At 45.7% G+C, this 18,616-nt stretch overlaps 1 protein-coding gene across 2 annotated transcripts in view; it reads right to left on the reverse strand.

Moving 5' to 3' along the window:
* Nucleotides 1–317: 317 nt before the first annotated feature.
* Nucleotides 318–18,616, reverse strand: part of Nfkb1 (nuclear factor kappa B subunit 1) — a 114,977-nt gene continuing 96,678 nt past the window's right edge. For both annotated transcript variants that reach the window (XM_048333765.1, XM_048333766.1), the window contains 9 exons: nt 15,070–15,184; nt 8,267–8,468; nt 7,628–7,797; nt 7,219–7,321; nt 4,865–4,989; nt 3,643–3,709; nt 3,208–3,380; nt 2,367–2,547; nt 318–1,191 (listed from right to left, as the gene is read on the reverse strand). In XM_048333765.1, the coding sequence (XP_048189722.1) occupies nt 1,031–1,191; nt 2,367–2,547; nt 3,208–3,380; nt 3,643–3,709; nt 4,865–4,989; nt 7,219–7,321; nt 7,628–7,797; nt 8,267–8,468; nt 15,070–15,184 (1,297 nt within the window). In that variant the 3' untranslated portion in view covers nt 318–1,030. The remainder of the gene's footprint in view (nt 1,192–2,366; nt 2,548–3,207; nt 3,381–3,642; nt 3,710–4,864; nt 4,990–7,218; nt 7,322–7,627; nt 7,798–8,266; nt 8,469–15,069; nt 15,185–18,616) is intronic.

Below are 18,616 nucleotides of genomic sequence, written 5' to 3' on the forward strand. Positions count from 1 at the left end.
TAGGATTATAGGTGTGAGATGCCAGTGCCCAGCAAAACTTCAATATTTTATGCATCACAAATACATAGAGAAGATAATGAATGTTGTTGGAAGATGAAGAGGGAGCCGTGATATAGGTGAATGAGATGCGCTGGGCCAGAATTTGACAACCCCAACCCCTCTTAGGTGAGAATACTTTCATACTATTTTGGTCATTTCAGAATAGATAAAAACAATTGAAATGGTGTTTAAATGGGGATAGAAATGTGGTAACCACACTATGGTATGATCTCCCAATAACACAGAATCATCTTATTTGCAGAAACCAAGCAAAAACGTGAGGTCAACAATTTGCTTTTCTTTTTATTATAAAAGTAAAATAAAAATAGCATTTATAAATCCAACATTTTTCCCTTAAAGTATTTGATCTAAAAAAAAACATATTTACAATAGCAAAAATGCAGAAAAGGGGGAAAATGCCATTTTCAGCACTGATTGTAGCCACGTTTAAATACCAATAAGTCCATGTTTTTCAAATCCCAGCAGTAAGCACATTAGAAAAAGCAATAAGCCTTGTGTTTTTTTTTTAATTGAATGCCAGTGACTTTCATGTTAAACTATTTCTCTCTTTCTCTCTCTCTTTTGTAAGTCCTTATTCTGAATGCATAACTGAGAACCGTGGATGGTGAGAGGGAACCGAGGAGGGACGGGATACCTGGGAATGACAGTGGGAGGAGCAGGAGGGTCAGCAGCAGCAACAGAACACAGCTGGAAGCCCGTAGCAGCTGGACAAGCTCAAGAAGCGACCTCACCCCCATGCGGCCGCAGCTGGGCCACGGGCTGGGATTGGTAGACCCTATCTGGATGCGAACCCACTACAATTCACAGGAGGAAGCCAAGTGGAGAAGGCGGTGAATGAAATCCAGAATGATCCGGGCAGCCATTCTGCTTCCGGCGAGCACCTCCGGATGCCCTTTCCCTTCCTTCTTTGGGATGACAACAGTGACACTTGAGGGCTTTGGTTTACCAGGGAGGGGGAAGGGCCAGCAGGTTAAATTTTGCCCTCGATGGGTCCTTCCTGTCGGTATTCGTGGGGCATTTTGTTCAGAGGTAGCAACGAGCCACCGCCGCTGGTCAGGGATTCCGTGAAGCTGAGTTTGCGGAAGGACGTCTCCACGCCGCTGTCACAGATGCTGTCATCCTGGAGGTCATCTGAGGGGACAAGGCACACAGTCACTGGAGGCCGGGTGAGGCCCCACCCTACAGATGGTTGGTCTTCCACCCTATGGCCACCTACCCCTCTCCCTACAGCAGGGGCTCGCTTCCCTAGCTGTGGCCGGCTGTGGATAACAACATGAATGATCACACCACTGCCTTCCACCTGTCACCAAGGCCGTCACTGCCATCCCGTCTCCTAGGCCTACAAAGTACAGGTGACACTGAGTGACAGGAATACCCATGGCCGTGTGCTGTCACAATCCTGTCTTCTGTTCGTTCAACTCCTTTCTGAATAGATCTTTTTGTTTCTTAGAAATCAGGTTTATTATTCCAGGTACTATATCACTCACCCATTTTATAGCAGGGGAAACTGCTGAGTCTGGACAGCAGAAGAACTACAAATGAGATCTCTCTTTAGGCGTCCAATGCTTTAAACTTAACACACTGCCTCAAGGAACTCAGGGCCTGGGTGCTGTCCCTGAGTTTATTTTATTTTTTGCTAAAGGTTAGCACTATGTCACTTTGAGCCACAACTTCACTTCCAGTTTTCTGGTGGTCAATTGGAGAAAAGAGTCTCATGGACTTTCCTGCTCTGGCTGGCTTTGAACCATGATCCTCAGTTCTCAGCCTCCAGAGTAGCTAGGATTACAGATATAGGCCATCAGTGCCTGGCCTCATGCAGGACTTTTGACATCCACCCAGACTCAGTGCTGGCCATGTCTGTCAGAGGCACGTCTGTCTATGGCCTCTGGATCTAAGAATTTCCAGGAGCACTTTGTGACCCTTTGTGAATTCAGCTCCTCAGGTTCCTCCCCTCCACAACAAGCGCCTGACCTGTGCATCATTTCTAGCCTAGATTCCCCCACATAAACAGAAAGAATGGAAGTGACGCTGTCGCTCAAGTGGTGGCATGCTAGCCTTGAGCAAAAGAAGCTCAGGGATAGTGCCCAGGCTCTGAGTTCAAGCCTCAGGACTGGCCAAAAAAAAAAAAAAAAAAAAAAAAAGGCTGGGGCTTCCGACTGCCGAGGAAGGGGCATTCAGGAGATGATACATGGGAACTGGGGCTAATCCCATGCGCACTATAGACCCCAGTCTTGGGGAGCAGCGGCCAGGTCTTCTGGGGTGCAGGGACTATCTCCTATGCCCTCTCTGCCTCTGCTTTTCTTTACCTATGTGCTGCCTTGCAGAGCAAGGGGAGAGAGGCAGTGGGTGGGCCGCAGCGGTGGTCTTCACGGGGCTGGAGACTGGGGTCCCCGAGGTGCAGAACGCTGCCTGGATCACATCAATGGCCTCGGTGTAGCCCATCTGTTGCAGGGCCTCCAGCAGCTCTCTGACGGTGCCCCCAGAGACCTGGAGAAAGAGAAAGAGGATGTCCTTGTGCCTGGGTCTCTGCGCAGGCGCAGAGCCCTGACACTGTCCCCTCCCTCTGTCTTCTTGCCCAGAGCCAGGTGCTTCTGGGGAGGGCGGTGAGAAAGCCCAGTGCCTAGGATAATAAATACAGTCTTTGAATCATGTTTCCTGTTTCTGTTCAGAGGCCACTCAGGAAATCACAGACAAGCAGCTTATCATGCAAGTGGGGGGGAGAGCTGACGCAGAGGATGCTACCTGCAGGAACTCTGCAAGCTGGAGCTCCGAAACCTACTGGGAGACAACAGCAGAAAGTCATTTCCTCCTCTGTGTCCCCACCTTCCACCTTGAACAATGCAGAAGTCACCCCAGAGGCCCACGACAGCCTGTCCCGACACGTGCTCTTTCACAGTGAGGGCAGGACACCCTCTATGTTGTTTGCGAGGGGATCGCAGCTTAGGGACCACACTGACCTGCAGGTAGCATGTGACGGGAAGGCTTGGGGTGTGAACACGGGGACTTCCCAAGCTTTCCTCCTGGCCTGAGTTCCCCTCCCAACACCTTGGGCATTATGGGACAGGGTAGGGGGGTGGTCCTCTGGACCAGTGACGTCATCGGAGTGAAGTTGGATGAGAAAGTGGCAACAGGGAGGTGATCCTTTACCTCATAGTTGTCCATCAGAGTTTTTGAAGGAGCGGGGCTCAGCCTGAAGGCATTGTTAAGGATCCCCAGCCCTAGCTTCTGTGCCAGAGTAGCCCAGTTTTTGTCTGGATCAGGAATTTCTAGCAGCTTGTAGAGCTGCAGCTTTGCATCTTCCGCCAGCTGTTTCATGTCTCCTGAAGGAAATGAGGAAGAGGTGACTGTCCACTCCCATGGTCACTGCTCTCTTGCTGTCCCCCAACTCCCAGGGGACGCAGCCAGGCAGAGGCCCAGCAAAGCAGAGCTGGTGGGTGAGGACAAGGCCATGGCCCTCAATTGTGAAATAAGAACCATGCTTGTGAAAACCCCCTTCTTGCCGATGCTGGTTCTCCCTCGCCCTTGTAAACTGTGTGTGGAGACAGCAACTGGTGAGGAGAATCTGGTTCTGCTCAAACCCACCTTGTGGTGGCAAATCATCAGATGTGAACTCTGGTTCATAGGGTTTTCCATTTAATATCTCAAAGACCTGTTGGTTAGAAGAAAACATGACATCAAAAATTTTTAAGTTAAAAGAAAAGAAAACAAATAAGAACCTCACAGCAGTGGAGGTCTTTCAGGTGTTCTCTGAACTGCTTTTGCTACTGCTCAGGGCAAGGACAATGTGGGCTCAAGGACTGTGAGCCTTCTGGAGAAATGACTAATGTATGGGGGAACCATGAATCAGGCCATTGAGCCCCACATAAACTGGCTGCCAGCAGGCATGTAAGCAGTTTTGAGAGGCGCAGTTGGACTTAACCCTACAAACTCAACCTCGTGTTAGGTGCCTGTGGCTCACACCTATAATCCTGGATGCTACTCAGGAGGCTGAGATTTAAGGATCATGGTTGGAAGCCAGTCTGGGCACAAAAGTCCATGAGACTCTAATCTCCAATTAACTATCCAAAAGTTCCATTTAACTACAAAAAAGCTGGAAGTGGAGCTGTGGCTTAAGTGGTAGAGTGCTAGCCTTGAGAAAACAAAACAAAACAAAAAAGCTCAGGGACAGTGCCCACTCCCTGAGTTCAAGCCCCACGACTGATGCTCACGCGCGCGCGCGCACACACACACACACACACACAAAATAAATAAAAAAGTTTTGATTTTGTGTGTGTTGAAGAACTGTACATTGCCCATTCCTCCCACGGTCGCTTCTCTCTCACCCCAAAGATCTCGTCACTGATCTTCCTCCTTAGAGCTGCATCGGTGGGGTTTTGAGGAAGGATTTACATTTAATCTTTGTATGGAAATCATCAGAAGATTTTCTTACAATCAGAAATTACTCATGTAAGTTCTGAACCAATGACAGCATGTTCTCTGAGCTTGGGAAATTGAAGTAGTAATAATGCTGGGGTTCGCTCAGAATGTGTAATTCTGATGTGAAATTTGGGTTCTCTTAGCCTCTCGCCATCTCAACTCTGATCTGATTAGGTAAACACTTTTACACTCAGGGTTCAGCTGACCTAGATCTTCCATGGATAGGAAATTCAAGATAAATATGGGTTTTGACAAGCAGAGTTTCTTAAAAAATAAAAAGCATGCTATTCAGAGTGCCAAATGAAAGGAAGAACCATCTGCCTCCCATCCTCCCATCAGCCTCTGCTTCTCTCAGGAGCATCTGTCACGGGGCCCAAGCGGCTCTCACCTGCATGTTGGCAGCCATGTCTAGAGGTGTGGTTCCAGGCACGACGCCCTCATCCTCTCCAGCCTCCTCCCAAGGGTCATCAAGGTCATAGAGAGGCTCAAAGTTCTCCACTAGGGGATCTGCTCCTGCAAAGTCAGGTGACATTGTGAGGCAAGACTAATAAACCTTGTCAGCACCCAGCTGCCTGCCTTTAGATGCTAGAGATAATAATAATAATAGTAATAATAGGCAAGCACTCTTGCCACTAGGCCATATTCCCAGCCCTAATAATAATAATAATAATAATTGTTAAGGTATAAAAGACATGTTAAGCTGGGTGCTGGTGATTCACACTTGTAATCCTTGTTACTCAAGAGGCTGAGATCTGAGGAGAGAGGTTTGAAGCCAGACCTGGCAGGAAAACTCTGTGAGACTCTTATCTCCAATGATTGAGCCAAAAGCTGGAAGTGGAGGTGTGGCTCAAGTGAGAGCGAGCTAGTTTTGAATAAAGACGCTAAGGGGCAGTGCCCAGGGGCGGAGTGCAAGCCCTCGTACTGGCACAAAACTAAAAAAAAAAAAAACAAAAAACAAACATTAAAAATGTTACCTTCACTTCATAATGGTGTTTGGTAGTATCCTATCTAGCCAAAAAAGAACTAGTAAAAACAAATGGTTTTAGATACTTCTGACTTGTAGCTCTACAGGATGGTTTTCATCTGAAGGATGCACCTGTAACCTGGAGGCCAGGACATAGAGAATCGTTGGGGCTGGGCATTTGTCAGATGCATGTCCTGAATGTTCAGATATGCTTCCAATGTGAGTTTCTCACCTTCTCCTCTCACTGGCTCCAAAGAGCCAGCATACTTCCTGTCTGGTGACAGATGGTCAGTTTTAGTTTTTGGTGAGCATTGCAGGGCCCCTGTCCTTAAACTAAAAGCAAAACACTAAGAGAACCTTCTGCTAGGATGTGCCTATTGTGTTCTGTGCTTGTGTGTGTGTGTGTGTGTGTGTGTGTGTGTATGTATGTGTGTGTGTGTTGGTACTATGGCATGAATGCAGGGTCTCCAGGTGTCCCTTATCTTTTTCACTCAAAGCTATCACTCTGTCATTTGAGCCATACTTCCATTTCCAGTTTTTTGTGTGATTAACTGGAGATAAGAGTCTCTTAGATACATCTGCCCAGAATGACTTCAAACTATAATCCTAAGATCTCAGCCTCCTGAGTAGCTGAGATTACAAGCATGAACTACTGGCACCTGGACTAAAGTATCATTTTCATTCCTTTTTTTTTTTTTTTTTGTCAGTCATGGAGCTTGAACTCTGGGTCTGGGCACTGTCCCTTAGCTCTTTAGGTCAAGGCTAGGGCTCTACCACTTGAGCCATAGTGCCACTTCCGGTTTCTGATGGTTAACTAGAGATGAGTCTCACAGCCTTTCCTGCCTGGGCTGGCTTGGAACTGTGGTCCTCAGATCTCAGCCTCCTGACTAGCTAGAATGACAGATGTGAGCCACTGACACCTGGCAAATTACACAGTTTTTAATGTTCTAACTATGCACAAGAATGATGTCCTGTACTTTCTAGAGCTAGAGTGTTACATGAACCACTAGCCCTCTGCAAAGCCTGAGCTAAGCAGAAACGGAGAGAAACACTGAAGTGAAAAAGAAAGCATGGAGGTCCAGCCTGCTTTGTCACATAGAGGACCCTGCCACAGGACTGGGTTGTCATTCTAGTCTCCTTCCTCATAGGCAGGAACAATAGTAGTGGAACTTGTCTCAAAAGTGTTGCTGTGCCTTGAGTGCAATCTTGGAGATGGTGCCTAGAATGAGCCCGTGTAGGGCCATGTTCATGGAATACTCAGTGCACACAGCTCATTTGCCTTTTCTGACTTCTTCAGCCACTCTGAGACCTTTCCTGTGGAAGGAAGTCTTCAAATCTTTTCCTTCTGGGCAACTGTGGTGTGACAAGAGACTGACACAGCTCGGGACTGTACAAGAAATGAAACTCTGGCACTGGTGGCTCATAGACCTGTAACCCTAGCTACTTAGGAGGCCGGAATCTGAGGATTGAAGCCAACCTGGGGAAGAAAGTCCTCCAGAGTCTTATCCCCAATAAACTACCCCCCCAAAATAAAAAGAGCCAGATATAAAGCTGTGGCTCAAATGTCTGTGCCTTGAGCACAGACAGAAAGCACCCAGGCCCTGAGTTCGGGTCACAGTCTAAATAGTGCTTTTCCTTAATTACCATGAAATTGGCTATAGAGTTCTTGCTTACTTGTCTTTCAGGAGCAAGCCTTTGGCTTAAAGAAGGCAAGTGTCCTGCTCTGAAGCTGAGCTTGCACTTCTGATCATCTTTTCTATGAATGTCGGCCCCCTTACCTGCTGCTTTGAGGAGTGCCGCCAGCCTGGTGGACCCTCTCCCGGCTGCTATGTGCAGGGGTGTCGTTCCGTCATAGGTGGTACTGTCCACGTGGGCATCACCCTAAAACCCAGCATGCACAGAGGAGGGTTAGCTGGAGGATCACTGGCCTTGTGTCCCACCTCCCCTCTGCATGGCCTCTCCGCTCACTAGTGTCGCTGCTACTTGGGGCTGGCTTTGCTTGGAAGCAATCCCTTCTGAGAGAAATGCATGGTGCTTAACGTGGCTACTCTGAAGTTGCACCGAAGTTGAATAAGCTGCTGTATGGAAGGGGAAAAGCTGATGCTGACATCTTTGAAAAGATGTCTGTGACTCAGCCTTGGAGATAGAATGGGGAAAACAAGCAAGGGCATCCCGGGCATCCTTCACCTCCAGGAGCAGGCAGCCCGCCAAGGAGATGTTGTCCTGCTCCACAGCCAGGTGCAGGGCGCTGCGCCCAGCCTTCTGCTCCGGCGCGTCGACGTCCGCTCCCGCGGCCACCAGCAACAGAAGACACGGCAGGCTGTTGCTCAGCACGGCTATGTGAATGGCGTTCAGACCTATGATCCAAGCACAGGGACAGGCTCAGGTGGGAACGCTGCCTACCCACCGCCCTCAGCAAAGCTGTGGGCAATGGCAAAACGAGATCCCAGGCTGGGGAGACTGGGAAGTTTCAGCTCCTGTAGTTGCTGCTAGGGACTCTTTAAAAAGCTCTGTAAGTCTATTGTTTGGGGTTTCAAAGTCACAGTCTCCTGTTATGCTGTCAGAAGCAACCAGAGTAAGTAAACATGCCTGGAATAAATGAGGCTTTATACTTTTCAAGACTACTGTTTGCTCAGGCCCCTGCTTTTTCCTCCTATGGAGTCACCATTTCAAATCATCTTTATTGAAGGAATTCGCTATGGTGAGTAACAGAAACACACACCAGCCACGATGAACTCCTGGTGACCAGAGAAAGGCCTCGGAGTGAGAGTCAGCAAGCAATTATTTAGAAACTGAGGAGGTGGCACTAAGGCGAGGGTCTCTTACCTTCCCCATTGGGGTGGTCAATAAGAGGCGCCGCCTTTTTGTGCTTGAGTAAGACATTGAGAATTTGATCATGTCCTTCTTTGGCAGCCAGGTGCAAGACAGAGTTACCCAGACGGTCCAGAAGGCTCAGGTCGGCGCCGGCCCTCAGCAAGTCCTCCACCACGTCTTCCTGCTTAGTGATCACTGCCAAGTGCAAGGGCGTCTAGGGAAGGAAGGGGCAGGAGATTCACTGTCAGTGATGAGCATCTGTAGGCCATGGCCCAGCAGGTGCCACTGGCATGTGGGTTCACTCTGCAGGTCCATTGGTCACCCCCAAACGAAGTCTTAGTCTATGCACAGGTGCTGCCTCTTCTCTACTGTATGTGCATTGAGCAGGTTCACAAACTCACATCTAGTCATTCAGTAATTAGAATTACTAGAATAGGTTTTACATTTACACCTCGCAATAGCTTAATTTTTGTTTCTTGCCGGACTTCTCTATTGTTCATACTTTAATGAAAATATAACCAATTTTTAGTTTTCTTGCATTTTCAATATTAATTTATCCTTAGCTAATAATTCCATGTTAGCAACTGAAACCACTTGAGTACCCTGCGTTGAAAGTAGTAGTTCAGTGAATACAAATAAAAACCGTGTGTTTTCAAAAATGTGCAAGACAAACATAGCCACGGAAGAACCTTTCAAAGAACCAAGATCACTGATTCGAGAACAGCAATTACACACACACACACACACACACACACACACACACACACACACCCCTCAGTCTGTTTCATAGGAACTTAAGTATGAAAGCTAGCCTGACTAGTGACAACTTGCCTAAGTTTTTGTTCGGAAAGCATTTGCAGATGGCTACTGTAACAACAGGTGAGCCACCAACACCTGAGTTGCCATAGGCAACCAAAGAGCTCAGGGGCTGTGAGGGTGATTATTGAAGACAGCTGAAACAAGATGTTTTTTTTTTTTTTTTTTGGCCAGTCCTGGGCCTTGGACTCAGGGCCTGAGCACTGTCCCTGGCTTCTTCCCGCTCAAGGCTAGCACTCTGCCACTTGAGCCACAGCGCCGCTTCTGGCCGTTTTCTGTATATGTGGTGCTGGGGAATCGAACCTAGGGCCTCGTGTATCCGAGGCAGGCACTCTTGCCACTAGGCCATATCCCCAGCCCGAAACAAGATTTTTTTTAAGCCAAATTATCATCCTCCATGATTTCTTTCATCTCCTGACATAAAATGGAACAAGGCCTGCAAAACTTTAGGTGGGTATTGGTGAGAGTTTTCCTCTCAACAATAATTACACCATCAAGGCTCTGCTTACTAATCTTCATTTTTTGAAATGGTACAAGAAATGGAAAGAGGAAGAGATTATACAAAAGATTAGAAATGAAAGAATATTATATCATTCAGAAATTAGAGCCAGGCCCCAATGGCTCAGGCCTGTCATCCTAGCTACTCAGGAGGCTGAGATCTGAGGATTGTGAAGCTAGCCAGGGCAGAAAAGTTCTAGTGAGAGTCTTATCTCCAGTTTAACTACTCAGAAACCGGAAGTGGAGCTGTGGCTCAAAGTGGTAGAGTGCCAGCCTTGAGCAAAAAGAGCTCAGGGACAGCAGGCAGGTTCTGAGTTCCAGCCCCAGGATTGACAAAAGAAAAAACAAAAAGAAATTAGGATCATTTCTCTCTAGATTTATTTATTTACTTATTCTAGGGCTTCATGCATGCTAGACAGGGGCTCTAGTATTATGGTCTTCCCTACAGCCATTCTCTAGTTTTAATGTAAATGTTTCGTATCATATCTTACCATGATTTTTTTAAAGCTTATCTCACAGTGCCACCAAAGGCTTTCTGTGATATATTAGACTTGGAGATTTCCTTTAGTGGGGGCCTAGGCACCGTCACACTGTGCATGGGTGTGGACTAAGGCAGACTCTCAGGAGACTCGAAAACTCAATGTCCTAGCAAGCCAGCCTCCAACACAAACACAGACAAGGATTCTCACTGCAGAACTGGTTTTCTCTAGATGGGAGATTAGAGGCTGGTTAACCGATTGCTGCTGGGAAGGAGTGAGTCAGCGGCTGAGGAAGTATGCAATGGGGCTCTGTTCAGGAGACATACCAATGAACTAGCCACACACGTAAGTGCACCGACAAATCCTACAAGCAGCCAAGGCAGAAATAAAATGGCATAGAGCACACAGACTAGGTCTGAACTTCAGGGTCTAAGGTTAAATCCTGCTTCAGCCTTCTAAACAGTTGGGACTATAATAGCTGCACATCACAGTGCTCTCCTCTTCCTCTCCCATTTCCTCTTTCTCTGTCCTTCCTTCCCCTTCCCTTTCCCTCCCTCCCTTCCTTCTTTCATTTTTTTTCATTCATTTTCTTTCTGTGTTGGTCTTGGGTTTGAACTCAGGGTCTGGGTGCTGTCCTTGAGCTTTTGTGCACAAGGCTATCACACTTCACTACCACTTGAGCCGCATGTGCACTTCTGGCTTTGTGGTGGTTAACTGGAGACAGGAGACTCCCAGACTTTCCTGCTTGGACTGGCTTTGAATCATAATCACAATCACGATCCTCAGATCTCAGCTTTCTGGGCAGCTTGAGGCATGGATGCCTGGCTAATTTCTTTTATTTATTTATTATTTTTATTTTTGAAGCAAAATTTTACCATGTTGCTCAGGCTAGCATTGAACCTCAGGGCCTAAGGAATCCTCTTGCTTCAACTTCCTAGTTAGGACTGTAATTGCATGCCACTGTTGTTTCTTTTGAAAAAACAAAACAAAAGTATAAAGACACGTCCAAGTGAGGACTTGGAAAATGAGCGGCATCTGATGAGCATCTGTGGACTTTGTGTTCATTTCTGTTTGTTTGTTTGTTTTTTTGCCAGTCCTAGGGCTTGGACTCAGGGCCTGAGCTCTGTCCCTGGCTTCTTTTTGCTCAAGGCTAGCACTTGAGCCATAGCACCACTTCTGGCTTTTCCTGTTTATGTGGTGCTGAGGAATCGAACTCAGGACTTTGTGCATGCTAGGCAAGCACTCTACCACTAAGCCACATTCCCAGCCCTCCATTTCCTGGTTTGATACTGTGCTGTAGTTACACTGGCTGCCAATACTGATGGAGCTGCATGATGGTTTCTTCAATGTGCACCCAGTAAATATGGTGAGCCTTGCAGTACACTTATGCAACTGCCTCTGAGCCCACAGGTATATCCAATTAAACATTACCAATGCACGGTGGGAGATGTATGTGTAATATGATGTGAATCATGGGGAAGTATGCCAGACTGCATATAATTCCAGTGGAAAATTCTGCACCTATAAACGCAATATTTACATCTGGGAGTAAGGCTAAAGGACTTGTGAATCACCAGAGAGGGTAATTTTGACATCTCAATGCATGTCCTTTTGCACTATTTAAAAAATAATACATAATGTTTGTGATAATAAACACAGACATAAAAACCACCCAATAATGTTTTATGGGAACATATACAAATAAAATAAACCCTATCAATCCAGAGCAACTGTCTATGTTTGAGGAAGGAGACTGAAGAGGAGACTATAGTGAAAGAGAACGTTTTCAGAAAAACCCTAACTGTGTGAACTTGGACTATTTTGAGTGGACAGTGGGTGGGGAGGAGGCTTTGGCCAGCACAGATGTTCACAGTAATGTGCTAAGATTAGAGAAAGGTATCTGGGGAAATGTTTATGATAAATGCCAAATAAATAGAACGGTCTCATTTTCTACCAAGAATAGTTATGAGAGCCAGGTGCCAGTGACTCATGCCTGTAATCCTAGCTATTCAGGAAACTGAGATCGGAGAATCCTGGTTCATAGTTAGCCTGGGCAGGGAAATCTGTGGACTCTTATCTACAATTAACCACCAAAGAGCCAGAAGTGGAGGCACCACTCTGGAGCCAAAAAAAAAAAAGCTAAGGGGCAGTGCCCAGGCCCTGAGTTCAAGCCTCAGGACAGGTACAAAAAAGGAGGAGAGAGAGAGAGGAAGAAACATTTGCATCTATGCATATCTTTGCATTATATAACTGCTGTTATACTATAACTATGCAATTATAAACCCAATTGTTTAGGAGATTGAAGCAGGAGGATTCCTTAGGCTCTGAAGTTCAAGGCTAGCCTGGGCAATATAGCAAGACTCTATCTCAAAAAATAAAAAGTGAAAAACTAGCTGGGTGCCAGTGGCCCATGCCTGTAATCCTACTTGCTCAGGAGGCTGAGATCTGAGGATCCTGGTTCAAAGCCAGCCTGGGCAGAAAAGTCTCCATGAGAATATGATCTCGTTAACTACCCCCAAAACTGCAAGTACAGCTGTGGCTCAAAGTGCAAGAGTGCTAGCCTTGGGCTGGGAATTTGGCCTAGTGGCAAGAATGCTTGCCTCGTATACATGAAGCCCTAGGTTCGATTCCCCAGCACCACATATATAGAAAACGGCCAGAAGTGGCGCTGTGGCTCAAGTGGCAGAGTGCTAGCCTTGAGCAAAAAGAAGCCAGGGACAGTGCTCAGGCCCTGAGTCTAAGGCCCAGGATGGCCAAAAAAAAAAGAGTGCTAGCCTTGAGCAAAAGAGCTCAGAGGTAGTGCCTAGGCTCTAAATTCAAAGCCCCATGACTCACCAACGAAAAAACTAAACAAAAACTATGGAGGGTGGTGGTATGATTGGAACAGGTGAATTGTGTTCTTCTCCTGGGTCCCAAATTGGAAGGGGCAGAATGTCAGTGGTGGCAGTTTCAGAGCTTTTGTCTCCAACACACTGGACAGTCTGAATATATGTGACCAAACAATACAGCAAGGAGCTTCACACATAGTAAATCACAGCTTCTAATCTCGTGGTACCTGGTCGTTTGCCAATCCTATTTATAAACAGAAAAACAAGTGCTTCCTTGGATCTGACCTATAGGCACTGGGGTGGGAGTACGGGGTGAGAGTCTCTGCAAGGAAGACTGCAGCATCCTGTTCCCAGTTTTCTTTGTGTACTTGTGATTCTTAAAAGGAAGGATCAGTTGAAAAGTTTTGGATCAGGCTCTCTGATCCAAATGACTTTCCAAATACCAGTAATCTTCCTCCAAGAGGATTTGGAATGTTGAAGAGAACTCTTTGACTGCAAATATAAAATCAGACTTTATCTTAGTTATTTTGTATCACGACACAGTAAAGAGCCCTAACTTCATTTTTTTAACCTTGACATAAAGTACAACAGCTAGAGAAGAAACCTAATGTCTAATAACAAGTGGGAAACAATTATTTTTCTTCTTTCAGGAAATACCACTTTCAGATAAGAATCTGTAGAGTGCTACACGTCGACAGTTCGGCATTTTTTTTTCTTTTTTAGTTTGAGGATTGAACCTGGGGCCTAGAACTTGCTGGCCCCTGATCTGTACTGCTTGTCCTCATTTTACTGTTTTAAAGCACATTCTTAAGATGTGGAAATGAAACTTGAAAAAATTAATATTTTTAAAATTAAAATTTAAGGTTTGTTTTTCCTCCTTTAAAAGAAGGAAATAGAACGGTTTGTGTCCCTTGCTTTAAGAGTTGTAATCCTTGCTACTCAGGAGGCTAAGATCTGTGGATCACCATTTGAAGTCAGCCCAAGCCGAAAAGGCCATGAAACTCTTATCTCCAGTTATCTGGCCAAGAAGTGGGAAGTGGCCATGTGGCAAAAGGGGTAGAGCACCAGCCTTGAGGGCAAAAGCCAAGTAAGGCTGTGAGTTCAAGCTCCAGTACTGGCATAAAGAAAAAAAAGAGAGAGAATTGGGGGTGTTGCTCCAGTGGTAGATTTCATGCTCAGAGTCTGCAAAGCTAACTCCACCTGCCCGCCCCCCAAAAAAAGAAAGAAAGAAAAAATCCCAGAAGAAACAGAAACACAAAAGATCCTTCATTAGGCAAACAATTATACACAAATTTAGTTATAATTTTGGAGTTAGAAATACATATGCTTGAATTAGAAGTCCACACACATCAAGCAGGTGTGGGCTCTAGGAAGACACTTGGAGCCCAGTGAATGAGAGGAGCAGGGTGGAAAGCGAGGAAGAAGGCAAGATGGAAGACACGTACCCCAGGGAAAAGGCCACCAGGGTGGGGAAAGGGGCCAAGGGGTAAAGGGGAAGCAGCATGTGGACAATGGTGCTGGTCTCAGGCTTGGCCCCAGTACTCCCATCCGGTCTTGGTTCAGACCTAGCAGTTTCCACTCCCTTTGCCTTACCCCTCAATCAACGCAGGCCCACCCAGCAGCCAGACCAAGAGCCAACTCCCCTCTTTGCCTGCCTGCGATCGCCCTCCATAGAGAGTTCCTGCCCTCATTTTATCGCCTGCCTCCCTTCTATTTAAATCTGACTTGGGCAAAACTCAGGCTCCTAGTGTTTCTCATTTTGAGCTGTCTTCCTGTTTTAGAAAGATGTCTTTCCTCTGTCAAACAGCCTTTCACTTTACTCTTTATTTCATATACTCTAATCTGTCAAATTGCCAGCGTAGTCTCAGTCAAACAGTTTTTGACACAATTTTTTGTCAGCTTTATTTTTCTGGACAGATGTGATATTTCCCCCTGGGTTCTCCGTCTAAAACACCACTTCACCTCTGACTTCTACAGTTTAAAGCTTGGGCCCAGCAGGAGGCTGAACTTCAGTGTGGAGTGCTAGAAACTTAGTGATCAAAGGACCCGCATTCACAAAACCATATTTCCAACCAGCAGACTTTAAGGAAGTGTTTTTCCCCCCTCTGTTTTTATTGTTAACACAACTACAAACTAGCATATACACATGCTTAAGAAATAATTTTTTTAAGTTATGTCTGAGATTTCTGCTTACCTGGTACAGATCATTTCTCATGTTGATGATGTCATCAGAAACTAAGCCAGATGTGACTGTTAGCAGATCCCTTACAAGCTGGGCATGAAGGTGGATAATCGCTAAATGTAAGACACTGGAATGAAAATATGGTAGCAATAATTAATTAGGTTTTTTTGTTTTTTAAGTAGTACTAGGTTTGAACTCAGGGCTCACATTTAGTAGGCAAATCTACCACTTGAGAACCAACTCCAGCCCTTTTGGGTTTAGTTATTTTTCAGATAGAGTCTTCTACTTTTTGTCCCAGCCAGCCTAAGACTATAAGTATCCTAACTCTGTATCCTGAATAGCTGGGATCATAAAGCATGTATCCACCATACTAGGCTTGTTCTTTTAGATAGAGTCTTGCTATTTTCCCCAGGTAACTCTTGAACAGAGACCCTCCAATCTCTGCTCCCGTAAAGCCAGGATTACGGATGTTAGCCACCTTGCTCAATTTAATTTATATATATATATATATATACATACATACAACACTGAGGGCTGGGAATATGGCCTAGTGGCAAGAGTGCTTGCCTCCTACACATGAAGATCTCGGTTCGATTCCCCAGCACCACATATATGGAAAACGGCCAGAAGGGGCGCTGTGGCTCAGGTGGCAGAGTGCTAGCCTTAAGCGGGAAGAAGCCAGGGACAGTGTTCAGGCTCTGAGTCCAAGGCCCAGGACTGGCCAAACAACAACAACAACAACAACACTGGGGTTTGAACTCAGGGCCTGGCACTTGCTAAATGAGTGAGATGAGTGAGCGATGCCTTCCAGCCCTGTTTTTCACGGATTAACTTTAGGGTAGAGCCTCACTTCCTACAGTGGTATGGCCCTAAGCCTAATCATAGTTGGGCACCACCATGTTCAGTGTTCCCTCTATGGAGATGAAATATCACAGACTTTCCTGCTTGGGCTTGCTGAGCTCCAAGCTCCTCTCAGTCTCAGCCTTCCGTGTCGCTTGGGATGAGATGCACCACTGCACCCAGCTATGAGTTGAGAAGGGGTCTTTATAAACGTCTATTTGCTAGCTTCCCATGGTGAGCTTTCTGTTCAGCCTCCTAAGTAACTAGGATTTGTAGTCCAGAGGCATGGGCCTCTGGTGCTTGGCTTAATTAGGGCTTTTGTGCACAACAGCAAAAATCTTTTAAGAAATGAGCAACTATGAAGACTGGATTTGGTTATTGTACCTAGTTTGAGCTAGCCCAAAAATGGTTTGAATGAATGAAATGTCCTAATTTGAGGTGGATATTGTCTCCATAGGATATGTTGCTCCTAACAGCTCCCAATTGCCTGTTCAAGACTGTTAAACTCATCTGTGGGGCCTGCCTGGCCCCAGGCTAACTGACTGATGTCTGACTGATCCCTAAAGGTGTAAAGATACCCAGGCTGCATTGCCAGAGGACCCTGAGCTCAAATGCCAGCCCTACCTTAGCATCACAGGTTTAGGCAGTTCTTCTTCTTCTTTCTCCCTTACTTTCCCCGACATGCAAATGGTATATGTAAACTGAAAGCCAGCCTTTAAGAATTGCTTAGAGCCTTTTCCAAAGTATTATATTGTGTGGTAGCTCTTCAATCATGTATGTATGTATGTATGTATGTATGTATGTATGTATGTATGTATGTATGTATGTATATATGTATGTATGCCAGTTGTGGGGCCTGAAGTTGGGGCTTGAATGCTGTCCCTGAGCTCCTTTTGCTCAAGGGTAGTGTCTACCACTTAGCACCATAGAGGGACTTCTGATTTTCTGGTGGTTAATTGGAGATAAGTGTCTCCTTGGGTTGGCTTTGAATGGCCATCCTCAGATCTCAGCCTCCGGAGTGGCTAGGATTATAGGCACCAGTGCTAGGCCATTTTATTTACTTATTTTTCAGAAAAGGTCTCACTAAATAGTTCAGGCTGGCTTTGCGCTTGAGATCATGCCTCTGCTTCCCCAATTCTAAATTACTAGTATATACCATCATGCCCAGACTGGTGTTGGTAGCTTCTTAAAGATCTCCCTATATGTCAAGCAGGATGGAAGGAGGCTTTTACCTATTGGGAAAAAAACCTCTGGAAGAAATTTTTCAAGATAGAAAGTCATTTTATATCCTCCCCTTCCACCCTCACATCTGTCTGGAATGTTCTATTCCTTTTCTCTGCCTGATGGTGCCTACATCATTCTTTATGTTCAATTCAAACCCAACACCCTGAGAAGGCTTCTAACAGAGAAAGCTTTCACACTTCCTGCTAGTTATGCAAATGCAGCTTTCCATCCATTCTTCTCCCTCCCTGGCCCTTGTTCTTCACTGGGGAAGGCTCTCTGCCCAGTGAACCTTATGGCACAATTTAGGTAGGGATGCAGGAGTGATGGAATCTGGAGGGCTTCCATAACTAGGTGAAAATACTGGTTGGTGCCAGATGTCACTCCTAGGAACACAATACTTTTTATTAAAATCTTCTATTAAAATTAATTGTAAGTTGAACACTAGTGATTCATGCTTGTAATCCTAGTTACTTAGGAGGCTGAGATTGGAGGATCACACTTTGAAGCCAGCCCAAGCAGGAAATTCCATGAGATGGTTATCTCCAATTAACTAACTCAGCAAAAGCCAGAAGTGGCGCTGTGGCTCAAGTGGTAGAGTGCTAGCCTTGAGCTAAAGAAGCTCAGGGACAGTGCCCTATGACCAGCACACACACAAAAACTGAACTGAAAACAGTTCACCAACAATAAAAAAGTGGCTACCATTTGTCAAGTGCTTGTAGTTATATCATGCTAAATATTCACCATACATTATAACCATCACAATGAGCTTATGAGGTAGGCAATCCTGTCACTCATTCTGGAACCGTGATGCCGACTTAGAGGTGTAATAGAACTCATTTAAGGTCACATGGTGATGGTAAAGCAGAACTTCAAGCCATCTTTTTATTTTTTATTTTGGTCCTGGGGCTTGAACTCTGGGCCTGGGTGCTGTCCCTGAGCTCTTCACCTCAAGGCCAGCACTCTACCACTTTCTTGTTTTCTGGTGGTTAACTGGAGATCAAGTCTCATGGACTTTTCCTGCCCCAGCTGCCTTTGAACTGCGCTCCTCAGATCTCAGTCTCCTGAGTAGATATAATTATGGGTGGGAGCCAGGGGCAGCTGGCTGGAGAAATATTTTTAAACGAGTGATTTCAAAATTTCACTATTTCTTGCCTCTTGAAAGAAAGGCTGGGAGAAGATTTCTGAAAGGGGCTTAAAGCCTGATGCAGAATTGAGGTACATATACAAAAACAAAAAATAAAAAGGTCACACTTCAAAAACTGCCTAAAAATTTCCATGTGCATTTCAGAGCAGAAGTACATTTCCCTCCTCCTCAAACCCTCACACTCTTAGGGGAATTTCCCCAATGCCAGATGGTTTTACCTTTTTTTTTTCTTTATTGTATTTTCTGTGATGACTAATGGCTATAGGACTCAGAGTATTTGCTAAATATGACAAGCTCGCTGAAAGCAACGAACCTGACCTATGGCAGCCGCAAGCTAAAGTCTACATCTTT

Source organism: Perognathus longimembris, chromosome 24 (assembly GCF_023159225.1).
Source record: "Perognathus longimembris pacificus isolate PPM17 chromosome 24, ASM2315922v1, whole genome shotgun sequence".
Taxonomy (NCBI): Eukaryota; Metazoa; Chordata; class Mammalia; order Rodentia; family Heteromyidae; genus Perognathus; species Perognathus longimembris.